This window comes from Elgaria multicarinata, chromosome 3 (assembly GCF_023053635.1).
Source record: "Elgaria multicarinata webbii isolate HBS135686 ecotype San Diego chromosome 3, rElgMul1.1.pri, whole genome shotgun sequence".
Classification (NCBI taxonomy): Eukaryota; Metazoa; Chordata; class Lepidosauria; order Squamata; family Anguidae; genus Elgaria; species Elgaria multicarinata.
In genome coordinates, this window is record NC_086173.1 from 170899632 (window position 1) to 170924482 (window position 24851).

The following is a 24851-nucleotide window of genomic DNA, read 5'->3' on the forward strand; positions in this document are numbered from 1 at the left end:
TAGAACTTGGCATTTATCCCTCTTAAATTTCATTCTGTTGTTTTCAGCCCAGCACTCCAGCCTATCAAGATCACTTTGAAGTTTGTTTCTGTCTTCCAGGGTATTAGCTATCCCACCCAATTTGGTGTCATCTGCAAATTTGATCAGCGTTCCCTGCACCTCCTCGTCCAAATCATTAATAAAAATGTTGAAGAGCACTGGGCCCAGGACTGAGCCCTGCGGCACCCCACTCGTTGCCTCTCCCCAGTTTGAGAAGGTTCCATTGATAAGTACTCTTTGAGTCCGATTCTGTAGCCAACTGTGAATCCACCTAATAGTTGTTCCATCTAGCCCACTTTTAGCTAGTTTGTTAATCAGAATGTCATGTGGTACTTTGTCAAAAGCTTTGCTGAAGTCAAGATATATGACATCCACAGCATTCCCACAGTCCACAAAGGAGGTTATCCTATCAAAAAATGAGATCAAATTAGTCTGACAGGATTTGTTCCTGACAAATCCATGTTGGCTTCTAGTAATCACTTCATTGATTTCAAGGTGTTTACAGATTGACTTCTTTATAATCTGCTCCAGAATTTCCCCAGGGATGGATGTCAGACTGACTGGTCTGTAGGGTGAGCCTTTGAAAAGGAGGACAGGGCTCCTGTATCTTTAACACTTGTATTGAAAAGAGAATTTCAGCAGGTGTCATTTGTATATATGGGGAACCTGGTGAAATTCCCTCTTCATCACAACAGTTAAAGCTGCAGGTGCCCTGCCCTCTTTTAAATCTGGTGACTCTAGTATAGCCCCTGCACCTTTAACTGTGGTGATGAAGAGGGAATTCCACCAGGTTCTCCATATATACAAATGACACCTGCTGAAATTCCCTTTTCTATGCAACTGTTAAAGATTCAGGAGCCCTGTCCTCCTTTTCATAGGGTCACCCTAACTCAATCTTGTATTTGCATTTGATTCTCTTTTCTTGTAACCACAGAGAGAGATTGTATACTTATATAACCACCATGCCAATTTGTTTAATTTTGCAGTTTTTACAATAAATAGATTCTTATTTACAATCATGTCTGTGGTGATGCTTGTCGGCTGGGATTCAATGTTTGTCTGTTTAGATTAGTACTGGTTACCCACTGGGGTATTTCGAACCTAATTTGGTGTAAGTTCTGAGGTTAAAAAAGACTAAATTTACAAAGTGGGAAGCCAACTTTCTTCTGAAGGAGAGAGCACCGGCAGGTTCGCCTAGGGTGACCATATGGAAAGGAGGACAGGGCTCCTGTATCTTTAACAGTTGCATTGAAAAGGGAATTTTAGCAGATGCTATTTGTATATATGGATAACCTGATGAAATCCCCTCTTCATCACAACACTTAAAGCTGCAGGAGTTATACTAGAGTGACCAGATTTAAAAGAGGGCAAAGCTCCTGCAGCTTTAACTGTTGGAATGAAGAAGAAATTTCACCAGGTTCTCCATATATACAAATGACACCTGCTGAAATTCCCTTTTCTATGCAACTGTTAAAGATACAGGAGCCCTGTCCTCCTTTTCATAGGGTCACCCTAGTTAGCCGATCCTAGAGTACATCTCAGACTAAAATGGGTGGAGCAAAAAGAAGGCAAGAGGAAGGGCCTTGTTAGATGACAGAGTAGCCTGTGCGAGCCCCAGACCGGCTCCTGTGCGTCCAGATGACACACAGGGGATCCCAGGCTCAGGCAGGGGTAACTGCCACAACACAGGCTCTGAACACCAGACCTCCCATCTGCCACCACTTAATATGGGGCGACACAGGCTCTGAACACCAGACCCGGCCGAGGCTACTCCCTGCTCAAGCCAAGCACCACTGCTTGATACACCTGAGGCAAGGGATAAAACCCACCTTCCTCCAAACTATGTGGAGAAAGGGGTTTAAAATGGAGAAGGATTTTAATATATATAATACTGTGCTGTGAGTTATATCTGCTGAGGTGAATGATTGTCAGAGTGGGTGCTGAATGTGTAAACTTAAGATGATAAACGCCAAACAGACACGTGGGATTTTTGTGGTAGTTTTAAAACAAACAATCAAATTTGTTTGTTGCGTCCACTTCTGGGCTCCACAGTTCAAGAAGGACGCAGACAAGCTGGAGCGTGTTCAGAAGAGGGCAACCAGGATGATCAGGGGTCTGGAAACAAAGCCCTATGAAGAGAGACTGAAAGAACTGGGCATGTTTAGCCTGGAGAAGAGAAGATTGAGGGGAGACATGGTAGCACTCTTCAAATACTTAAAAGGTTGTCACACAGAGGAGGGCCAGGATCTCTTCTCGATCCTCCCAGAGTGCAGGACACGGAATAAGGGGCTCAAGTTAGAGGAAGCCAGATTCCAGCTGGACATCAGGAAAAACTTCCTGACTGTTAGAGCAGTGCGACAATGGAATCAGCTACCTAGGGAGGTTGTGGGCTCTCCCACACTAGAGGCATCAAGAGGCAGCTGGACAAGCATCTGTCAGGGATGGTTTAGGGTGGATTCCTGCATTGAGCAGGGGGTTGGACTCAATGGCCTTGTAGGCCCCTTCCAATTCTGCTATTCTATGATTCTATGATTCTATGAAAATTTATTTTTAAAAGTTCATAAGCTTTGTTTCAAATAACAACATTTAAAAACCTTTTTGAAACCTTCCATACAATCCTGTCACTCTCACATTCACGCTTTCCTTTTTCTCACACAATCACTCTTGAACTTTCTTTATTATCAGTATCGAATTATATACTTCCACTACGTGCACACCACACTCTAAAGACACCACTCACTACACTGACTCTCAAATTTCCCAGAGTTTAAGTACCATAAGTACAGAGAGCACTACAGACTCTAAGAGTACCTAATAAGTCTCCCTGAAAAGCTTTTCCTGAAAAGAACTAAGAACAAGAACTCTCCATCCCCTCCGTCCTTCCCTTATATATCACTCCTCCCCCCTCCCAAGACATTCTAACTCCGCCCACTCAGGCCAACATTCTAAAAACCACAGACTTACACACTGCAGACATACATTTGGAATTGACTTGTGGGGTGTAACGCCACAGTAACCCTCCCTTGGCCCGGGATAACCGGCACTGGTTGTGGCCTGGTATTTCCCACAGTCTTGGTCTGAGCCTGAGACCACGGGTATGTAGCCCATTCCACCATTTTTCCTGGTTACCGCATTTATTCGTGAGTAGCAGGGGGAAAGCGGCGGGTGGCATGCAGTGCTCCACAGGAGCGCTGCAGCCATCAGGGCAGGGTGGGGCGATGGGGGGAAACCGGAACCAGGGAGATGGGGGGAAACCGGAGCCAGGGAGATGGGGGAAACCGGAGCCAGGGAGATGGGGGGAAACCGAAGCCAGGGAGATGGGGGGGAAACCAGAGCCAGGGAGATGGGGGGAAACCGGAGCCGGGGCGATGGGGGGAATTGGTGATCGCAGGGGATGGGGGGAATAGGAGATCGTGTGGGGGGGGATCGGAGATTGCGGGGGGGATTGAAGATTGCGGGTGGGGGGATCACGGCCAGGGGGGAATCGGGGGCAGGGGGAGCGGGGAACCCTTTATTTTTTTTAAAAAAAAACCTAACTTTGCCGATGGTTCGCTCCTGCGCACCTGGCCCTTTAAGGAAGAAAAAAATGGAGGCTGCAACTGGGCTTTCCTGCAGCCTGTCGCATCTGACGTCTGGACTGGAGACAGTGGTAGACAGATAAAATCAATTTAACAGTATAAAACAATAAATAATGTACACAGCTAAAACTGCATTGAACCACCAACAGGCTAAAACCAATAGACAGTTTAAAAGCAATAAAACAATTAAAATTATCAACAGCTTTTAGGCAAATTTAGCCTTCAAAGGCCTTGATGAAAAGCCACATTTTAACTTAAATTTCGTATTAGTCACTTTTCAGCTAAGTTAGCCCTCAAGGAGGCAATGCAATACATATTTACTCAGAAACAAGTCCCACTGATTTTGAGGGGGCTTATCCCCAGATAAGTCTTGATCCTCCCAGAGTGCAAGACCCGGAATAATGGGCTCAAATTACAAGAAGACAGATTCTGGCTGGACAGCAGGAAAAGCTTCCTGACTCTTAGAGCAGTCTGACAATGGAACCAATGACCCAGGGAGGTTGTGGGCTCTCCCATACTAGCGGCATTCAAGAGGCAGCTCGACAACCATCTGTCAGGGATGCTTTAGGGTGGATTCCTGCATTGAGCAGGGGGTTGGACTCGATGGCCTTAGAGGCCCCTTCCAACTCTACTATTCTATGATTCTATGATTTTAAGTGAGTATCGGATTGAAGAATTACAAAAAAGCTAGCAATGTCTCCAACTTCCACCTGTGTTGGTTGGGTTCCTTTCGAGACCTGGTAGTGGAGGTATGGATTGAGCTACAGTCTGCAGGAACTCATGTTGTGTATACAGTTATCATGTGGGAACACCATTCTTTGATGGAAGAAACGCAAGACATTTTCCTTGGACTATCGTAAACAACAAGTAGCAAAATTCATGATGGATTTTGGGAACTGAGAGCAATGCACTGCCACAGAGATGGAGTAGTCACACTCAATTCCTCTCTGATTAGTGGCGTGATTAATGGAAGACAGCTTTATGTGATCATAGTCTTCAGACTAACTGATCCATGTTGCGTGTTTTAACCTTTATCTTTTCTACAGTACCGGCCAGGTCAAGGGCTTCCTTGCCAAAGTGGGCCAAAACAGACTTTACCGTACCTAGCAGTTACATTTTTTCCTTCATTTTTATTCTACGGAAGTTATAGGGGCTTTCTCTGCTGTGGCATCCCGGCTGTGGAATGAGCTCCCCAGAGAGGTCCACCAGGCGCCTACACTGTACTCCTTTCGTCGCCAGCTGAAGACCTTTTTATTCTCTTAGTATTTTAACACTTAATTTTAACTTAAATTTAAATTTTACTGTTCTAATTCTGTATTTTAATCTTATATCAATTTCTGCTGTGTGGTTTTATCCTGGTTGTGCTTTTTATACTGTATTTTGTAATTGTGTTTTTAAACTATTGGTTGTTTTATTACGGTTTTAATTTTTGTGAACTGCCCAGAGAGCTTCGGCTATTGGGAGGTATAAAAATGTAATAAATAAAAATAAATTTAAAAAATTAAAAAATATATAGGGGTCCCTGTCTGGACCACAACTTCAACATGGGGGCTAGGGTACATTGGGGGTCCTGTGCCTACTGTCAAGTAGAAATGAAAAGAAGAAAAGAAGTAAGGTCTGTTTTAGCTCTGATCCATGTCCGAATATGGGACCACATTAGTGAGTTCTCAAAAACATGTTTTCCTCTAGTTCTGCACCTGGTGCTCTACAAAGAAACCAACTGGTTGCAGAGGTGATATTGTTTTCCCTTTATAATTTTTATAATAATAGTTATTTCTCCCGCTTCTTGCCAAAGTTCAAGGGATATTTCCGCCCCAGAGATCAACTTTGAGTCTAGTGACATAAACACCATGACTTTCTTGAAAGTCTACCTAAACTGAGTGGTACATAAATATTCTGTGCTGTGCCACTGGAGGGGTCTAGACTGAGGTTGGGAGTGGACAGTGGATACGCTGATGTTCCCTGGATTGATGCCTTCTCTGTCGTGAAATGGTCTGGTGAGGTCTGGTGAGACGACTTTGGCTTCAAAGCTCAAGCTGCATATTTTGCCACTAGCAAACGGTCATGAGGAAGGTGGGGGCAGCAGGCAGACTCAGAATGGGCCTGGTGTTGCTGCTGTTACTTCTGCCTAATGCCACATCTGAGATGCTGAAGATGAAATGTCCCTTGTCTTTGAGAATGGACCCAAATGCACCATTGAACTGGTACAGACCAGGAGACTACCAGATTAGTGGGGTCATTGCTGCAGTGCCTGTTTTGTTTAAACCACCCATCTTCTACATGCCCCCCTACACCAGACTTTATGGGTAAGTCATTCCATGTTGACAGATGTAGTGGTGTGCAACCTGAACCTGACTCCAGATGTTGCTGTCTACAGAGGTTGCTTTATGATCTCAACGAGTGCATTTCCTCAGCGCACAGGTACAGGGCAGGTAAACATATTATTGGACATTTCAGGATTTCAAGCATAATTTTAAACATCCTCTTTGCTTTGCAACAAATGCTGACTGTGATTCAGATGGTCCTTCCTTGTTTGTCTAGACCCAATTCTGCTGTTTTGTGCTCGCTCTTTCTCTCCCTCTCTCTCTCTCTCTCTCTCTCCTTAGCTAGACCTAAGGTTTATCCTGGGATCATCCAGGGTTCGCCCCTGTCTGAACACTGGATCCCCTGTGTGTCACCTAGATGAACAGGTTTGACCCCTGGACGATCCAGGGATAAACTTTAGGTCTAGCTATGGCCTTAGATGAACAGGGATGACCCTGGGATGATCCCGGGATAAACCTTAGGTCTAGCTAAGGCCTCTCTCTCTCTCAGCTTCCTATTAAGATTGTGAATGTTACTAGATGTCTTTTTAACTATTCTTTAGTAAGTGCAACCAGATCCGATGTGCAATTGAAAACATTGTTAAAGTTCCTTTTATTTATTTTTAAAATCCTTTATTTATTTACAATGAAAAACAAGCACCTCACATTTAAATCGAGTTGCTGACAGAGGATAGCACATGTAACGTGGTGTAGCCAGGGTGGCACAGTGGCTAGAGTGTCAGACTGGGAGTCGGGAGAGCCGGGTTCTAGTCCCCACTTGGCCATGGAAACCCACTGGGTGACTTTGGGCCAGTCACAGACTCTCAGCCCAGCCTACCTCACAGGGTTGTTGTTGTGAGGATAAAAATGGTGAGGAGGAGGATTATGAACTTGGGTTCCTTACAGGGGAAAAAAGGTGGGTTTTAAATGCAATAATAAATAAATAAACAAACAAATAAATGTTTCCCCCCTTTAACTTGCAGACAAAAATATAGGTTGGATCCATTGGCAACTTGGGCATTTTCTTTATGGTACTTCCTAATAAGAAGTTACACGTAGTCTCTAAAGTTGGCAATACATGTGGTGTCTGCCATAAAATAAGGACTACTGTGGTGCCCTGGGTCCTAATACTTCTTACACATTTTAGTTTGGAAACGTTATGTGTTCAGTGGTATTTCATATTTGACGGATTTTAGGACTGTGCAAGCATTTTTATTGTTTTTAGCTTGATATTTTCATTCCGGGGTTTTTTATGTATGATGTTTTGGTAGCCATGCCCTGCAGCTGATGCAAATAAATATATTATTCTCTAGAGCATCATCAGATGAGCATTTTATCATGTACTTGTTAAAGCCCAGTTACCAATGTTTGTGGGTGCTTTGATGATGCCACCCTCCCCCTGTGTGACTCCCCCTCCTTCTGGACTTTTCTCCATCACAAAACAGACCCCACCAAATCCGACGTTTTTTTAAACGGAATATTCTGCCATTTCCTGGCATGATAATAACACCCACTGAATGGGCCATGTGGTCATTGTTGATTTCCAATTTCTTCCCCCGTGTGATGGTAAGGAAGCATGATTTCCTTCCAACTGATGATGCTCTGAGGCCATAGCTAGACCTAAGGTTTATCCCTGGATTGTCCAGGGGTCAAACCTGTTCATCTAGGTGACATACAGGGGATCCAGTGCTCAGGCAGGGGCAAACCCTGGATGATCCCAGGATAAACCTTAGGTCTAGCTGTGGCCTACGTGACACACAGGGAATCCTGTGCTCAGGCGGCAGCGAACCCCGGATGATCCCAGGATAAACCTTACGTCTAGCTGTGGTCTTAGTCTCTTTTCCATTGCGCTGAGGAAGGGCTTTGATAGATATTGCTGACACCACTCCTTCTGTAATGGAAGACAGGTGTGTCCTTCATGGCTGGCTGGACTGATTCTTAGAGAGTACCTTTTCCAAGTAAAATTTCATCCCGCTCCAACGTAATTGTCAAAATGGCAAATAGGCAGCCCATATAAATCTCAGGCTGCCTAGAATTAGGGTGGCCATATGAAGAGGAGGACAGGGCTCCTGTAGCTTTAACAGTTGTATTGAAAAGGGAATTTCAGCAGGTGTCATTAGTATATATGGGGAACCTGCTGAAATTCCCTCTCCATCACAACAGTTAAAGCTGCAGGTGCCCTGCCCTCTTGTAAAACTGATCACAGTATAGCTCCTGCAGCTTTAACTGTTGTGATGGAGAGGAAATTTCACCAAGTGTGATATGCATACAAAGGACTCCTGCTGAAATTCTCTTTTCTATGCAACTGGTAAAGATACAGGAGCCCTGTCCTCCTTTTCATATGGTCACCCTACTAGAATCATAGAATCATTTATTTATTTATTCATTTATTACATTTCTATACCGGCCAATAGCCGGAGCTCTCTGGGTGGTATAATAGTAGAATATCATAGAATAGTAGAGTTGGAAGGGGCCTCTAAGGTAGGGTGACCATATGAAAAGGAGGACAGGGCTCCTGTATCTTTAACAGTTGTATTGAAAAGGGAATTTCAGCAGGTGCCATTTGTATATATGGGGAACCTGCTGAAATTTCCTCTTCATCTCAGCAGTTAAAGCTGCAGGTGCCTTGCCCTCTTTTAAATCTGGTCACTCTAGTATAGCTCCTGCATCTTTAAGTGTTGTGATGAAGAGGAAATTTCACCAGGTGTGAGATGCCTACAAATGACACCTGCTGAAATTCCCTTTTCTATGCAACTGTTAAAGATGCAGGAGCCCTGTCCTCCTTTTCATATGGCCACCCTACTCTAAGGCCATCGAGTCCAACCCCCTGCTCAATGCAGGAATCCACCTTAAAGTATCCCTGACAGATGGTTGTCCAACTCCCTCTTGAGGGGCTCTTGTGTGGGGAAGCCCACAGCCCCCCAAGGTAACTGGTTCCATTGTCATACTGCTCTAACAGTCAGGAAGTTTTTCCTGATGTCCAACCGGAATCTGGCTTCCTGTAACTTGAGCCCGTTATTCCGTGTCCTGCACTCTGGGAGGATTGAGAAGAGATCCTGGCCCTCCTCTGTGTGATAACCTCTTATGTATTTGAAGAGTGCTATCATGTCTCCCCTCAATCTTCTCTTCTTCTATTTCTCTTTGATTTAGTTCTTCCAAGGTTATGCCCTCTCCATGAGAGGACTGCCCTATGTGCATTTATTTGTCTTTAATGAGAAATGGCCATTTCCCTCGCAACAAGACTATCTCCCAATGGATTGTGTGGAATTCGACACGGTGAGACATATATTTTATTTCAGGAAAGGAAACATAGAATATTGGCACATCCTGTCCTTCTTGTTCGCTGTTTGTGAGATCAGCCAGAATCCCAAACTCTTACCCAACATCACCCTGGGCTACGATGTCTATGACAACTATTATGATCAAGGAATGACCTACAGTTCCATGGCTGACCTCCTGTCCACTGGGCATAAGGACATTCCAAACTACAGCTGTGGAAGAAGGAGCAGCCCGTTGGCCATAATTGAAGGGGCCGGTTCTGACATTTCCAAAGATATTTCAACCATGTCAAGTATCTACAAAATCCCACAAGTATGAATGGGGTGGGGTAGGGTGGAGATACTGGGGAATATAACTCCACTGTAGATAGGGTGGTCATATGAAAAGGAGGACAGGGCTCTTGTATCTTTAAAAGTTGCATTGAAAAGGAAATTTCAGCAGGTGTCATTTGTATTTATGGAGAACCTGGCGAAATTTCCTCTTCATCACCCCAGTTAAAGCTGCAGGTGCCCTGCCCTCTTTTAAATCTGGTCCCTCTAGTGTAGCTCCTGCACCTTTAATTATTGTGATGAAGAGGGGACTTCACCAGGTTCTCCATATATACAAATGAACTCCTGCTGAAATGCCCTTTTCTATGCAACTGTTAAAGATACAAGAGCCCTGTCCTCCTTTTCATATGGTTATCCTAACTGTAGAATGTCTCCAAAGAAGTTGAAAGGGCTGCTTGGAATTAGTCAGTAGACTAAAACTTAGTCTGGAGGTAGACAATAGTTCTTTTGGAGGCTTAAAGTTGGGGCATGTCTACAGGAGCCCTATATCCCGGGATCGTCCCGGGGTCGTTTCTGTGCACCCAAATGCCACCCAGGGGATCCCCAGAGCAGGCAGGTACAATCCCTCCATTTTCCTGGGATAACCCTTAGGTGTAGAAAGGACCTTGGTTTTACATCCTTGGCAGGATCTACACTACTACTTAATAACAATTTATAATGGTATTGACAACTGTTGGGGCCCATGACACACTCCAGGTACCATTTTTGAATGCTTTCAAAGTTTTCCTCTCCCGGGGTGGCATCAGGTAGTCCGGATACCAAGGAGGGAGTCAGTATTACTGGGTGGCAATCCAGTACTGGAGCCAATCACCAGTCGTCTTCCACCATGGACCGCCCCTGGATTGGCCCTGGAGCAACGTCAGATGATGGAAGAGACATACTGACATGGCTCAAATTGAAAAAGTTGAGGTAATTCCCTGACTTTTTCAATCTGCAGCTTTGCAAGCAAGCTGCAAAGCTGTGCGTGTTATCCTTCAAATTCCAATAGTCTTTTCATAGAATCATAGAATCATAGAATAGCAGAGTTGGAAGGGGCCTACAAGGCCATCGAGTCCAACCCCCTGCTCAATGCAGGAATCCACCCTAAACCATCCCTGACAGATGGTTGTCCAGCTGCTTCTTGAAGGCCTCTCGTGTGGGAGAGCCCACCACCTCCCTAGGTAACTGGTTCCATTGTCGTACTGCTCTAACAGTCAGGAAGTTTTCCTGATGTCCAGATGGAATTTGGTTTCCTTTAACTTGAGCCCCTTATTCCGTGTCCTGCACTCTGGGAGGATCGAGAAGAGATCCTGGCCCTCCTCTGTGTGACAACCTTTGAAGTATTTGAAGAGTGCTATCATGTCTCCCCTCCATCTTCTCTTCTCCAGGCTAAACATGCCCAGTTCTTTCAGTCTCTCTTCATATGGCTTTGTTTCCAGACCCCTGATCATCCCAGTTGCCCTCCTCTGAACACGCTCTAGCTTGTCTGCGTCCTTCTTGAATTGTGGTGCCCAGAACTGGACTCAGTACTCTAGATGAGGCCTGACCAGGGCTGAATAGATAGGAACCAGTACCTCACGTGATTTGGAAGCTATACTTCTATTAATGCAGCCCAAAATAGCATTTGCCTTTCTTGCAGCCATATTGCACTGTTGGCTCCTATTCAGCTTGTGATCTACAACAATTCCAATATCCTTCTCGTTTGTAGTATTGCTGAGCCAAGTATCCCCCATCTTGTAACTGTGCATTTGATTTCTATTTCCTAAATGAAGAACTTGGTATTTATCCCTATTAAATTTCATTCTGTTGTTTTCAGCCCAGCACTCCAGCCTATCAAGATCACTTTGAAGTTTGTTTCTGTTTTGTTTTTCACCAATATCCATTCTTTTATCCATATCAAGCAACAGGTAAAGAAACAAAATTTCAAATCCAATAAATCCAGGCCTCTTCTTTCTTTTGCCTCCTGTAATATTTTATATTTGATTCTGGATTTTTATTATTTTATTATTTTTTACTTACCAAATATATCTTCCCCTTCTGAATATTAAATGGGGTGTTACAATTTAGCAAATATTTTTGTTTTGTTCAACTCCTAGCAATGAGGCGAAAGGAAGATTCACTGTTCACTGTTTTTAACTTTTGTAAACTGCTATGGGGTGGTATATAAATTTAATAAATAAATAAATAAATAAGATTCCTCCTAGAAAGTCAATTCCAAATGGCCTGTCATTCTCTGGAGACTATAAGTAATTCTAATTGACTTCAAATGGGTTTACTCTGCCAATTCAATAGTGTAACCTGTTATTTTGTTTCAAATAAGTGGTCAGTTGCACCCTGTGCCTGCTTACCCTACCCTGTGCCTGTTTGCATTCTCTTCCCTTCCTTATTGCTTTACTATGATTTTATTAGATTGTAAGCCTATGCGGCAGGGTCTTGCTATTTACTGTTTTACTCTGTACAGCACCATGTACACTGATGGTGCTATATAAATAAATAATAATAATAATAATAATAATAATAATAATAATAATAATAATAATACTTTCGTGATTTTGCTGAGGTTATGACGTTAAGGCCTTAGCTAGACATACCTTTAATCCCGCGATGGAGAAGGGAAGATCTCGCATTGTGTTTAACACGAGATCCTTCCTTCATTTACACATCACACCTTACAACCTCAGAAGGACAGGCGTCGTACCCTCCATTTTTATTTTTTAAAGGAGCAGCAGCGCACGAACGCTCGTGCGCAAAAGGTAAGTTTTTAAAAAGATTAGATTATATTCCCCGCTCCCCCACCGTACCCCCGAAAGGCACAGCACTCCTGAGGAGCGTTGCACCCCATACGCGAATCACGAGGAACCAGGTCAAACCGCAGCAACCAGCCACACGTTCCGTGGTCTCGGGTTCAAAAAACTGGGACCAAAGTGGAGAGCGAGCTCCCAGGGATCCCCTGTGCATCATGTGGACACACAGGGACAATCCCGGTGTTTTCCCTGGGATAAAGACCCATCTAGCTATGGCCTAATTCGCTTTTGTAAACCGCCCGGAGAGCTTTGGCTCTGGGGCAGTATATAAATCTAATAAATAATCTATATATATGTAAAAGCCCAGAGGCCTCCTCCAAGCCACTTATGCAAATAGGAGAGAAGGCAGAGGCAGTGGATTGGCCTACTGGTTGGTGATGCCACAATGACATCGCCAACCAGTAGGCCAATCCACTGCCTCTGCCTTCTCTCCTATTAGCATGTTCTTTCTGATTTGCACTTATAGGCCAATCCACTGCCTCTGCATTCTCTCCTATTTGCATGTTTAAAAATTCTGAGCTCAAAGGGCCTTCTATGGAAGTTCTAAGAAAAACAACTGCCATCTACCAAGAAAAATAACTGCCGTCTAGGGAAGTTCCAAGAGAGAGGGCCAGAGGGTGCCTCCAAGCCAATTCCAGGTTTTGCCCTCTGGTGCCATCTAGCGACGTTTCTCGGAACTGTGACCTTCTAGGGAAGTTCCAAGTTCCGAAGAAAGCTCACTGCCAGGAGTTTCCGGCCTAGCAGAGGGGCCAGAACCCACTAACCTCCTAACCAGACTGCTCCTCTACACCTGTTGTATGACGGGCTTTTTTGCTAATAATAATAATAATAATAATAATAATAATAATAATAATAACAACAATAATAATTTCTTCCATTCCTTACTAGGTCAGTTTTGGTTTTGTTTCTCAAGCTCTGTATGATAAAACTCAGTTCCCTTTTGTCTACCGGATGGTCCCCAAAGAAGAACATCAGTATCTAGGGATTGTCCAACTGCTCCTGCATTTTGGATGGACGTGGATCGGTCTCATTGCTCCGGACAATGACAATGGAGGAAGGTTCATGAGGACATTGACCCCCGTGCTCATCAGGCATTCTATTTGTGCAGCCTTCTCACTCAGCATTTCAGAAAAGGCATTGAAATCTGAGATACCACCTCTGGAAACCTTTTGGGCATGGAACAAAGTCAATGTATTCATTTACTATGGGGAGATTCGCCTATTCTACAGTATAATCCGCATTTTGCAAGACACGGTTGAAATTTATGTAAAACCCATTGTGGGGAAAGTGTGGATCACAACAGCTTTATGGGACCTCACCTTGAATTTATCTTACAGTATTTTGTCTTCCCAGCAGCTCCGTGGATTTTTTTCCTTCTTAATCCATATAAACAAAAGAGCCAGTTATGACAATTGGGAGACATTTTTCTATCCTATGCTGGCGTTTGGGGAGAAAGCATTTAACTGTGCTTATTCAAAGCCTGTGTGGACTGTGAAAGGGAAGGAAAGGTGCAAAGAAAAGGAAATGCTGGAGGATTTGCCCAAAGAGATGGTTGAAAAAACTCTGTCTCTGGACAACTACGGCAGCTACAACCTCATCCAAGCGGTGGCACGTGCTTTAAGTGCTGCGCATTCATCCAGATCCAAGTGGAGGGTGATGAACGGTGGAGACAGACTGGGACTGCGAAGGGTACAGCCATGGCAGGTATCCCTTTTCCTTCACTTTGACAATCAGTTATTCAGTTTTGTGGTTTGTTAACATGGAATAGCAATGGCCCTTTCTATACCTAAGGATTATCCCAGGAACATGGAGGGATTGTCTCTGCCTGCTTCCCAGATTCCCTTGTGGGCATATCATCACGGGGTGTAAAAAATGAAATGTAGACTGAAGCATCAATAGGGGAATTCAGGCCAGTTGCAAATCTGCTAATAGAGAGAGGGATCCGTCATCCATCTGCAAGGTCCCAAGTCCTTGGAGATGTGAACTCCAACAGACAGAGGCTGTAGCTAGACCTAAGGTTTATCCCAGAATTGTTCTGGGGTCAAACCTGTTCATCTAAGGCCGTTGCTAGACGAGGAGTTAGGCCCAGTCTCCCTCCTGTGCATCCAGTCCTCCCTTAACCCGGGATAACCAGATGCGGTTATGGCCCAGCTTTTCCACAGCCCCGGACTGAGGCCAGGGCTGTGGAAAGTCTAGCAGGGTCCGTGGCTTTTCCCGGCTGCTCGCTTACTCGCGAGTGGCTGGGAGAAGCCACAGACTGAGCACAGCGCTCCATTGGGCAGGAGAGATGGGGGCTAGGGGAAAGACCGGACCTGGCAGGAGAGGGGGGGAAGAAGAATGGGGACAGGCATGGCGAGCAGGGACCGGCATCGGGGACGGGCACACCGAGTGGGGACAGGCATCGGGGATGGGGATGGGCACGCCGAGCAGGGACAGGCATTGGAGACGGGGATGGGCATGCCGAGCGGGGACAGGCTTCGGGGATGGGGATGGGCAGGCCGCCGAGTGGGGACAGGCATCGGGGATGGGCATGCCGAGCAGGGACAGGGCCTGGCAGACAGGGGGGAAGAAGGACGGGGACAGGCATGGTGAGTGGGGACGGGCATCGGGGACAGGAACAGGGGACAGGGCATGGCGGACTTGGACGGGGGACAGGGCATGGCGAGCGGGGACAGGGGACGGGCAGGGGGAGTGGGGAACCCTTTAATTTTTTTTTAAAAAAAGTACTTACCTTTTCATTGGTGCGCTCCTGCGCACATGGCCCTTTAGGGGGGAAAGAAAATGGAGGACGCGACGGGACTTCCCACGGCCCCGTCGCATCTTATGTGTGGACGGGGCCTACAGGCCGCACTACTTCTAGTGCGGCCTGGCCCCTCCTCCCACACGGATTATCTGCTAGGTCTAGCAAGGCCCTAAGTGCCACACAGGGCATCCAGCGCTCAGGCAGGTACGAACCTGGGATGATCCTGGGATAAGCCTTAGGTCTAGCTATGGCCAGAGATGACGCCTCCAGCAGAGATATTCAACTTTGTTTCCCCCACCTCACCCCGCACACATACTGGTGTTTCCTCTTCCATTGTAGGTTCACCCTTTCCTTGGAAACCCACACTTCTACAATTCTTCCATGGATGGAGTGTATCTGGATGAGAAGGGGGAACTGGCAGCCAAATTCGATAGTGTGAACTGGGTGGCCTTTCCAAATAAGTCTTTTCGGGCAGTGAAGTTTGGGACTATTGATGGACAAGGAACCCCAGCCCTGAAATTCACCATTGACCAAGATGCCACCGTGTGGTCCAGGAAGTTTCATCAGGTGAGGAAAACCATTTGTTTTGTTTTATTGCCTTTTAAGAACGGCTGTTTCTAGGGATGTCCATCACTGTGGAACCTGGGCTTTGGGGCATCCAATAGATTCTCGTGGTGCCCCCAACGTGACTTGCCTTTGCAATCCAAGCCAGGGGCAGGATCTACACTACTGCTTTATAATCGTTCATAAGGGTAGTGACAACTGTTGGGGCCCAGGACACAATCCATATAGTGTTTTCAAACCATTTCCCAAACGAGAAGGATCTTGGAATTGTTGTAGATCACAAGCTGAATATGAGCCAACAGTGTGATATGGCTGCAAGAAAGGCAAATGCTATTTTGGGCTGCATTAATAGAAGTATAACTTCCAAATCACATGAGGTACTGGTTCCTCTCTATTTGGCCCTGGTTAGGCCTCATCTAGAGTATTGCGTCCAGTTCTGGGCTCCACAATTCAAGAAGGAGAAGAGAAGATTGAGGGAAGACATGATAGCACTCTTCAAATACTTACAAGGTTGTCACACAGAGGAGGGCCAGGAACTCTTCTCGATCCTCCCAGAGTGCAGGACATGGAATAATGGGCTCAAGTTAAAGGAAGCCAGATTCCAGCTGGACATCAGGAAAAACTTCCTGACTGTTAGAGCAGTATGACAATGGAATCAGTGACCTAGGGAGGTTGTGGGCTCTCCCACACTAGAGGCATTGAAGAGGCAGCTGACAACCATCTGTCAGGGATGCTTTAGGGTGGATTCCTGCATTGAGCAGGGGGTTGGACTCGATGGCCTTGTAGGCCCCTCCCAACTCTGCCATTCTATGATTCTATGATTCTATGTTATATCCTGCTCAGTGTAGACCTGGCCGGGATTTCTTCTCATAATCTAGGATCTTTGGAGTGGGCTATTTTTGGTTTTGTATTTTGTTCCTTTGCAGATTTGCACCAATTACAACTGTATTACGAGTAATTTGTGCAAATTGCATTGCCCTTTTTTTTTAAAAAAAAATAAAAATTAAAAAAAAATCTGCAAGTTGGCCTGACTCCATGCAGAATGAGAGGGTGCTTTTCAGTGAGGACTTAGAATGTCTCTGTGTGGCCTTAGCTAGACCTAAGGTTTATCCTGGGATCATTCCGGGGTCATCCCTGCCTGCTCTCAGGATCCCCTGTATGTCATTTACATGAACAGGGATGACCCCGGGACGATCCCGAGATAAACCTTAGGTCTAGCTAAGGCCTGTGAGAGCCCATCGTTATAGACCCTTTAGCTCATACAGGACTCTTTAATTCTTATTCCCATTACTCCCCCACACACCCAGAACTGTTTCATGCCATGCTTGTGAAACTGTGGTCCATGCTCTCTCTCCACTTTCCCTTGGAGTTGTTTAGGGTACACATGGCCTTTCCAAAATGGCGGCCGGTGCATGCAGCTGTACGGAACTCCAGGACAGTCATCTTTGCATGGGCGATGAACAGGTTGAACGTTACAGTAGAAGCTGATAGTCCAGTTATATATTGTCTTCCTCCTGTGTAGGTGGCCCACATGGGATTTCATTAGCCATTGGAGGATGCACAGTTTAGAAGGTCTTTCAAAATATTACACATCCTCTAAAAAGTGTGGTGTAGTGGTTAAGAGTGTTGGATTGGAGAAGGAAGGGTCTGAAGCCACACTGTATCAAGTGTCACCGCTCTGTCCTTTCCATGTAGATGGGTGTCAAAAACATCATCTTCAAACAGCTCCAAGGACAAAAGAAAATGAATTAGATTACTTGGTAGCAGGAAACTAGGGTGGCCATATTTGGGAAACCAAAAAAGAGGACACCTAGTGTGTGAGTGGGGAAGCAGCTTTCTGAGTCCTGCAGAAAGTACGTTATTCCCCCGCCACCATAAAGAACCCGATTGGAGTGGAGGAGGGGAAAGGATTTCATTCTGTACCACCACCATCCACTCCAATTGGGGCCTTTTCTATAATGTCCACAAATGACCCACTTTCCCCTTTAAGACCTCAATTGGAGCTCGGGGTGGGGGAATGATGTGCCTCAAGAAAGCATGTCACTCCCTCCTGCCATGCTAATGGCAGCCTTAAAGAGGAAGGTGTGTCATTCCAGGACATTATTGAAAATTATAGAAAATCCCCCCTGACACCATGGAAAGAACAAAAACAAGGACAAATCCGGGGAAATCCTGACAGTTGGTCACCCTACAGGAAACCATCTCTGTCACTTGAGGCTCAGGTGGCCTCAGTGGCACAGAGCGCCTTCTACCAACTTCGGTTGGTGGCCCAGCTACGCCCCTATTTGGACAGGGATAACCTGGCTTCAGTTGTCCATGCTCTGGTAAACTCCAAGTTAGATTACTGCAATGCACTCTACGCAGGGCTGCCTTTGAAGACAGTTCAAAAGCTGCAGTTTGTGCAAAATGCAGCAGCCAGGTTGATAACTGGGACAAGGAGGTTTGAACATATAACGCCGATTCTGGCCCGCTTGCATTGGCTGCCTATACGTTCCGAGCCCAATTCAAGGTGCTGGTTTTAACGAATAAAGCCCTACACGGCTTGGGACCACAATACCTGATGGAACGCCTCTCCCGACATGAACCTACTCGTACACTGCGCTCAACATCTAAGGTCCTCCTCCGAGTGCCTACTCCAAGGGCAGCTCGGAGGATGGCAACAAGGGAGAGGGCCTTTTCAGTGGTGGCCCCCCAATTATGGAATTATTTCCCCGATGCAGCTCGCCTGGCGCCAACATTGTTATCTTTTCAGTGCCAGGTCAAGACTTTTCTCTTCTCCCAGGCATTTAACAGCATTTAACAATGAAAAGTTTGTTTGTTTTTAACGTACCCCAGAACTGCTGTTTCTAATGGATACCATGCTTTTTATACTGTTGTTTTTATACTGTTGTTTGAATGTTTTTGATGGTTTTAAATTTTCTATACTTTTTAATGTGCACTGTTTTTAACTTTTGTAAACTGCCCAGAGAGCTTTGGCTATGGGGCGGTATATAAATGTAATAAATAAATATAAATAAATAAATAAATAAATAAATATATCCAGAGCTGGGACTGGCAGTCCCAATGAAAAATTCCCTCCTCTATGACTCATGTCTATGGACAGCACCTAACACAGTTTGCTTGATCTACTTGTCTTTTCGGCTAGACCCTTCCTCGTTCCAGGTGTACTGAAAGCTGTCACCCTGGATCCACCAAGGTGATTCTGGAAGGAAAGCCCCTTTGCTGCTATACCTGTTCTATGTGTGCAGAAGGGACCATCTCCACTCAGGAAGGTGGGTGACTCCAGAAGGAACGCCTGGCCTTGGTGAAATTGCAACTCAGCCATCTTCAGAGAGTTTTAAAACTTTGACCATAGGGGTTCAGTTGGCATGCCCAGGGGCTTACATGAATGGCCGGTACTCCAGAATTAATTTATTGAAATATATATATTAGCAAAAAATCCTGTCATACGACAGGTGTAGAGGAGCAGTCTGGTGAGGAAGTTAGTGGGTTCTGGCCCCTCTGCTAGGCCGGAAACTCCTGGCAGTGAGCTTTCTTCGGAACTTGGAACTTCCCTAGAAGGCCACAGTTCCGAGAAATGTCCCTAGATGGCGCCAGAGGGCAAAACCTAGAAGTGGCTTGGAGGCGCCCCCTGGCCTTCTTTCTTGGAACTTCCCTAGATGGCAGTTGTTTTTCTTGGTACTTCCATAGAACGCCCTGTGAGCTCAGAATTTTTAAACATGCAAATAGGAGAGAATGCAGAGGCAGTGGATTGGCCTACTGGTTGGCGATGTCATTGTGGCATCACCAACCAGTAGGCCAATCCACTGCCTCTGCCTTCTCTCCTATTTGCATAAGTGGCTTGGATGAGGCCTCTGGGCTTTTATATACAGAGATATACTGTTGTTTTCCATTGCAACCTGCCCCCATAAAGATGGCTTACAAGGGCAAAAATTACAATGGCCAACAGATAAAACTAAATAAATACTTTTAATAATTCAAGAAGGACGCAGACAAGCCGGAGTGTGTTCAGAGGAGGGCAACCAGGATGATCAGGGGTCTGGAAACAAAGCCCTATGAAGAGAGACTGAAAGAACTGGGCATGTTTAGCCTGGAGAAGACAAGATTGAGGGGAGGCATGATAGCACTCTTCAAAGACTTAAACGGTTGTCACACAAAGGAGGGCCAAGATCTCTTCTCGATCCTCCCAGAGTGCAGGACATGGAATAACAGGCTGAAGTTAAAGGAAGCCAGATTCCAGCTGGACATTAGGAAAAACTCCCTGACTGTTAGAGCAGTACGCCAATGGAACCAGTTACCTAGGGAGATTGTGGCCTCTCCCACACTAGAGGCCTTCAAGAGGCAGCTGGACAACCATCTGTCAGGGATGCTTTAGGGTGGATTCCTGCATTGAGCAGGGGGCTGGACTTGATGGCCTTATAGCCCCTTCCAACTCTACTACTCTATGATTCTATGATTCTGATAGTCACAGCATTTTGTAAACCACCCAGAGAGCTTCGTCTATGGGGCGGTATATAAATTTAATAAATTAATTAATTAGAAAATAATTTCACAGTCAACGCTAAAGGAGCCCAAAGCCATTCTAAACACCCACATGTCCTCTGTGTGCTGTGTGGACAATTGTGAGACAGATATAGGCACTGCATCCCCAGATGCCATACTTTAGACATTGGGCTTGTTCACACAACACGTTAAGCCATGATGGTTAAACATTTTGAACTAATCATGATGACTTGGCATGTTGTGTGTCGGGCAGTTTTCCCTAACCATGGTGGCTACATAATCACAATTTAACCACCCTCACTTACCTTGCCCTGCAGAAAGGTTAGTGGCCCATTGACAAACCTCGAGATTCAAATCATTGATGAATCAGAACAAGGACGTCACAGGGTCCGTCCTGGAGTTTACACCAAGTTGTGTTTATGAATGTTTTGAAAAGATATAAGATGTAAACACGTAGGCCTTAGCTAGACCTAAGGTTTATCCCGGGATCATCCCGGGGACATCCCTGTTCGTGTAAATGACACACAGTCCCGGGAGCAGGCAGGGACAACCCCGGGACGATCCCGGGATAAACCTTAGGTCTAGCTAAAGCCTTAGACTGTTTTAAACAGTGCAGTCTAAGCCTTTTGTAAGATTTCTTTTTCTCTGCAAATTGTGTTTGCGGGTAACTAACTTGAATATTACTGAACACTTTACCATTACAGACGTATGCTTGATGTTAGTGACCCTGAAATCACTTCCTTCTCCTCAGATGCAGACCATTGCACCAAATGTCCAGAAGATCAGTATCCAAACAAGGAACAAAATATGTGTATACCCAAGGTTATGACCTTCTTGTCCTTCAAAGAATATTTGGGGATCATCCTGGCTTCCTGTGCCTTATGCTTGTCCTTAATCACAGGCTTTGTCTTAGGAATCTTCATTAGGTTCCTAGACACTCCCATAGTCAAAGCCAACAACCGGGACCTCTCCTACGTTCTCCTCATCTCCCTCCTGCTTTCCTTCTCGTCCTCCTTCCTCTTCATCGGCCGGCCAAGGAAAGCGACCTGCCTCCTCCGACAAACGGTCTTCAGCATCATCTTCTCAGTTGCCGTCTCTTCACTGTTGGCCAAAACAATCACTGTGGTGTTGGCCTTTCTGGCCACAAAGCCAGGGAACAGGGTGAGGAGATGGCTAGGGAAGAGTTTGACCAACGCCATTGTCCTTTCCTGTTCCAGCGTCCAAGTTATTATTTGCATTATCCAGGTGGTCATGTCTCCTCCATTCCCAGATTCAGACATGCACTCCCAGCCTGGACAGATCATCCTGCAATGTAACGAAGGGTCTGTCGCCATGTTCTATGCTGCCCTTGGCTACATGGGCTTCCTGGCTGCCATCTGCTTCACGGTGGCTTTCTTAGCCAGGAAGCTGCCTGGGTCCTTCAACGAAGCCAAGCTGATCACCTTCAGCATGCTGGTCTTCTGCAGCGTTTGGGTGTCCTTTGTGCCCACCTACCTGAGCACCAAGGGGAAATACATGGTTGCCGTGCAGGTCTTCTCCATGTTGGCCTCCAGTGCTGGGTTATTGGGCTGCATCTTTCTTCCCAAGTGCTACATTATTATATTGAGGCCAGATTTGAATTCAAAGGAGCATCTCATGTTGGGGGAAAAAGACAGCATCTGACTCTTAATGTATTTTACATTTAGACAGTTTCCAGCACAGCAGTTTTATTTATTGATTTTATTTATTTATTTCACATTTCTATACTGCTCAATAGGCAAAGCTATTGGGTTATGAAATCCACATGCCTGTCTTGGGAATGTAAGCTATTAGAAGCTACTAAAGTAACAAATCAATTTATTAGAAATAAAATTATTATTATTATTATTATTATTATTATTATTATTATTATTATTATCTCCCTTCCTTTCACATGCATTATGAAATACTAGTCAAGGATAATTAAAATACGGGGCCTTTAACATCAATGCTTTATTTGTGTAATTTATTTATTTATAACATTTATAAAATTGTTAAATTTAAAAACAAAAGAACCAATAAAACAGTGGTTAGTCAGTTGAGGAAGGTTTATCAAAACAGTGATGTTTTCAGGAGGCGCCAGAAGCAGCCTAGTGTTGGAGCCTGCCTGACCTCCAGGGGCAGAGAGTTCCACAGGGAAGGGGCCACTACACTAAAGGCTCTTCTCTTGGTGGATTCGAATCAGGCCACAGGCCCACGTGGAACCACCAGGAGCATACCCTCCAACGACCTCAATGATCAGGCGGGTTGATAGGGGAGAAGGCGCTCTCTCAGGTATCCTGGCCCCAAGTAGTTTAGACCGGGTATACTCACTTCAGGAGAGGCGTTCCATCAGGTATTGTGGTCCCAAGCCATGTAAGGCTTTATAAGTCAAAACCAGCACCTTGAATCGGGCTCGGAAACATACAGGCAGCCAGTGCAAGCGGACCAGAGCAGGTGTTATATGGTCGAACCTTCTGGTTCCCGAAATCAATCTGGCCGCTGCATTTTGTACGAGCTGCAGCTTCCGAAGCATCTTCAAAGGCAGCCCTACATAGAGCGCATTGCAGTAATCTAACTTGGAGGTTACCAGAGCATGGACGACTGAAGCCAGGTTATCCCTGTCTAGATAGGGACATTCACCTACTCCCACGGGGATCTAGAGACAACCCCTCAGTTATTCAGGAATACCGCTGACTGCTTTTGCCACGGTTTTTCCGGCTCTCTCGCTATGATCCCTAAAACTGCCACTGGTGGGAGCCCCCTTCCCAAAGCTGTTGCAGTTTGGCATGAGCCACCAGCTCGGGGAACAGCCAACCCTCTGTCAGGTGTGTGTCCAACAGTCCAGGACATATGTGAGAGTTGGCACAGTTTTTCATAGAATCATAGAATAGAATCATAGAATAGCAGAGTTGGAAGGGGCCTACAAGGCCATCGAGTCCAACCCCCTGCTCAATGAAGGAATCCACCCTAAAGCATCCCTGACAGACGGTTGTCCAGCTGCCTCTAGAATGCCTCTGATTCCATTGTCGTACTGCTCTAACAGTGAGAAAGTTTTTCCTGATGTCCAGCCGGAATCTGGCTTCCTGTAACTTGAGCCCGTTATTCCGTGTCCTGCACTCTGGGGGGATCGAGAAGAGATCCTGGCCCTCCTCTGTGTGACAACTTTTTAAGTATTTGAAGAGTGCTATCATTTCTCCCCTCAATCTTGTCTTCTCCAGGCTAAACATGTCCAGTTCTTTCAGTCTCTCTTCATAGGGCTTTGTTTCCAGACCCCTGATGTGGACAGGGAGACATTCTTTTTCTCCCTCTCCCAATAATACAAGAAACCGGGGCCATCCCATGAAGCTAACTGATAGGAGATTCAGGACAGATAAAAAGAAAGACTTCTTCACACAGCACATAGAATTTTCTACCACAAAATGTAGATGGACACCAATTTGGATGGCTTTTAAAGGGGTTGGATAAATTCCTGGAGGAGAAGGCCATCAATGGCTATTAGTCCTGATGTCTATGAGCTTTTTCTCATCAGTATTATGCTGTCCAATTCCTGCGAATTGCATGCAAAGGACTCAGAAGTTTTCCACCTTATAATCTGCTTTGATTGTGAAATACTCCCAGGCATCCTGCCTTAATTGTGCAATAAAGCCAAAAGATTCACCATATTTTGCCACTAGTTTTTGAGCATACCTTCCAAGCCACCGCCGGGGTGTAGGAGCAGGATTTTAAAGAAATGTTTATATCTGCGTAAGCTTTAAAGCTAAAGACACCAAAATTGGCACAGTAATTAGGGAGAGCTTTAAGCATACCAAATTTGAATTGAATTGGGTCATCCGTTGGTTTTTTTTAATGATTTTTTTACATTTCCCCCCTTAAACTCACTTCCTGGTATGCAAAGGATCGCTGTCGCCTGGTAGCAATAACAACACCAACCGTGAAAGCTTAGCACTACGGGGATAATCCGAGGGAAGCAGGTACGTGGGATGAAGCTTTAAATGGTACTTCCAATATCAGAGCGCAAGGAGGGTAGGAGTTTGGCGTTCCAGAGAGCAAGGAGGGTAGGAGATTGGGCGTTCCAGAGAGCAAGGAGGGTAGGAGATTGGGCGTTCCAGAGAGGAAGGAGGGTAGGAGATTGGGCGTTCCAGAGAGCAAGGAGGGTAGGAGATTGGGCGTTCCAGAGAGCAAGGAGGGTAGGAGATTGGGCGTTCCAGAGAGGAAGGAGGGTAGGAGATTGGGCGTTCCAGAGAGCAAGGAGTGTAGGAGATTGGACGTTCCAGAGAGGAAGGAGGGTAGGAGATTGGACGTTCCAGAGAGGAAGGAGGGTAGGAGATTGGACGTTCCAGAGAGGAAGGAGGGTAGGAGATTGGGCGTTCCAGAGAGCAAGGAGGGTAGGACATTGAGCGTTCCAGAGAGCAAGGAAGGTAGGACATTGGATGTTCCAGAGAGGAAGGAGGGTAGGACATTGGGCATTCCAGAGAGCAAGGAGGGTAGGAGATTGGGCGTTCCAGAGAGCAAGGAGGGTAGGAGATTGGGCGTTCCAGAGAGCAAGGAGGGTAGGACATTGAGCGTTCCAGAGAGCAAGGAGGGTAGGACATTGAGCAATCCAGAGAGGAAGGAGGGTAGGAGATTGGACGTTCCAGAGAGGAAGGAGGGTAGGAGATTGGGCGTTCCAGAGAACAAGGAGGGTAGGTCATTGGGCATTCCAGAGAGGAAGGAGGGTAGGAGATTGGACG

General features: G+C 45.7%; 1 protein-coding gene across 1 annotated transcript; it reads left to right on the forward strand.

Annotated features, from left to right (window-relative positions):
* The first annotated feature begins 14660 nt into the window (after window positions 1-14660).
* LOC134395775 (vomeronasal type-2 receptor 26-like) lies at window positions 14661-21783 on the forward strand. Its single transcript, XM_063121937.1, has 4 exons — window positions 14661-14816; window positions 15394-15621; window positions 20439-20442; window positions 20873-21783. Exons 1-4 carry the CDS (start codon window positions 14661-14663, stop codon window positions 21781-21783), a joined length of 1299 nt encoding a protein of 432 aa, XP_062978007.1.
* The last annotated feature ends 3068 nt before the right edge of the window (window positions 21784-24851 follow it).

What these genes read in the sequence shown, in the direction of transcription:
- LOC134395775 (XM_063121937.1), top strand. Translation starts at nt 14,661, where the DNA reads ATGGCGAGCAGGGACCGGCATCGGGGACGGGCACACCGAGTGGGGACA. An exon ending in GGGGATGGGCAGGCCGCCGA is followed by an intron (nt 14,817 to 15,393) that starts GTGGGGACAGGC and finishes CTTCCATTGTAG; the next exon opens with GTTCACCCTTTCCTTGGAAA.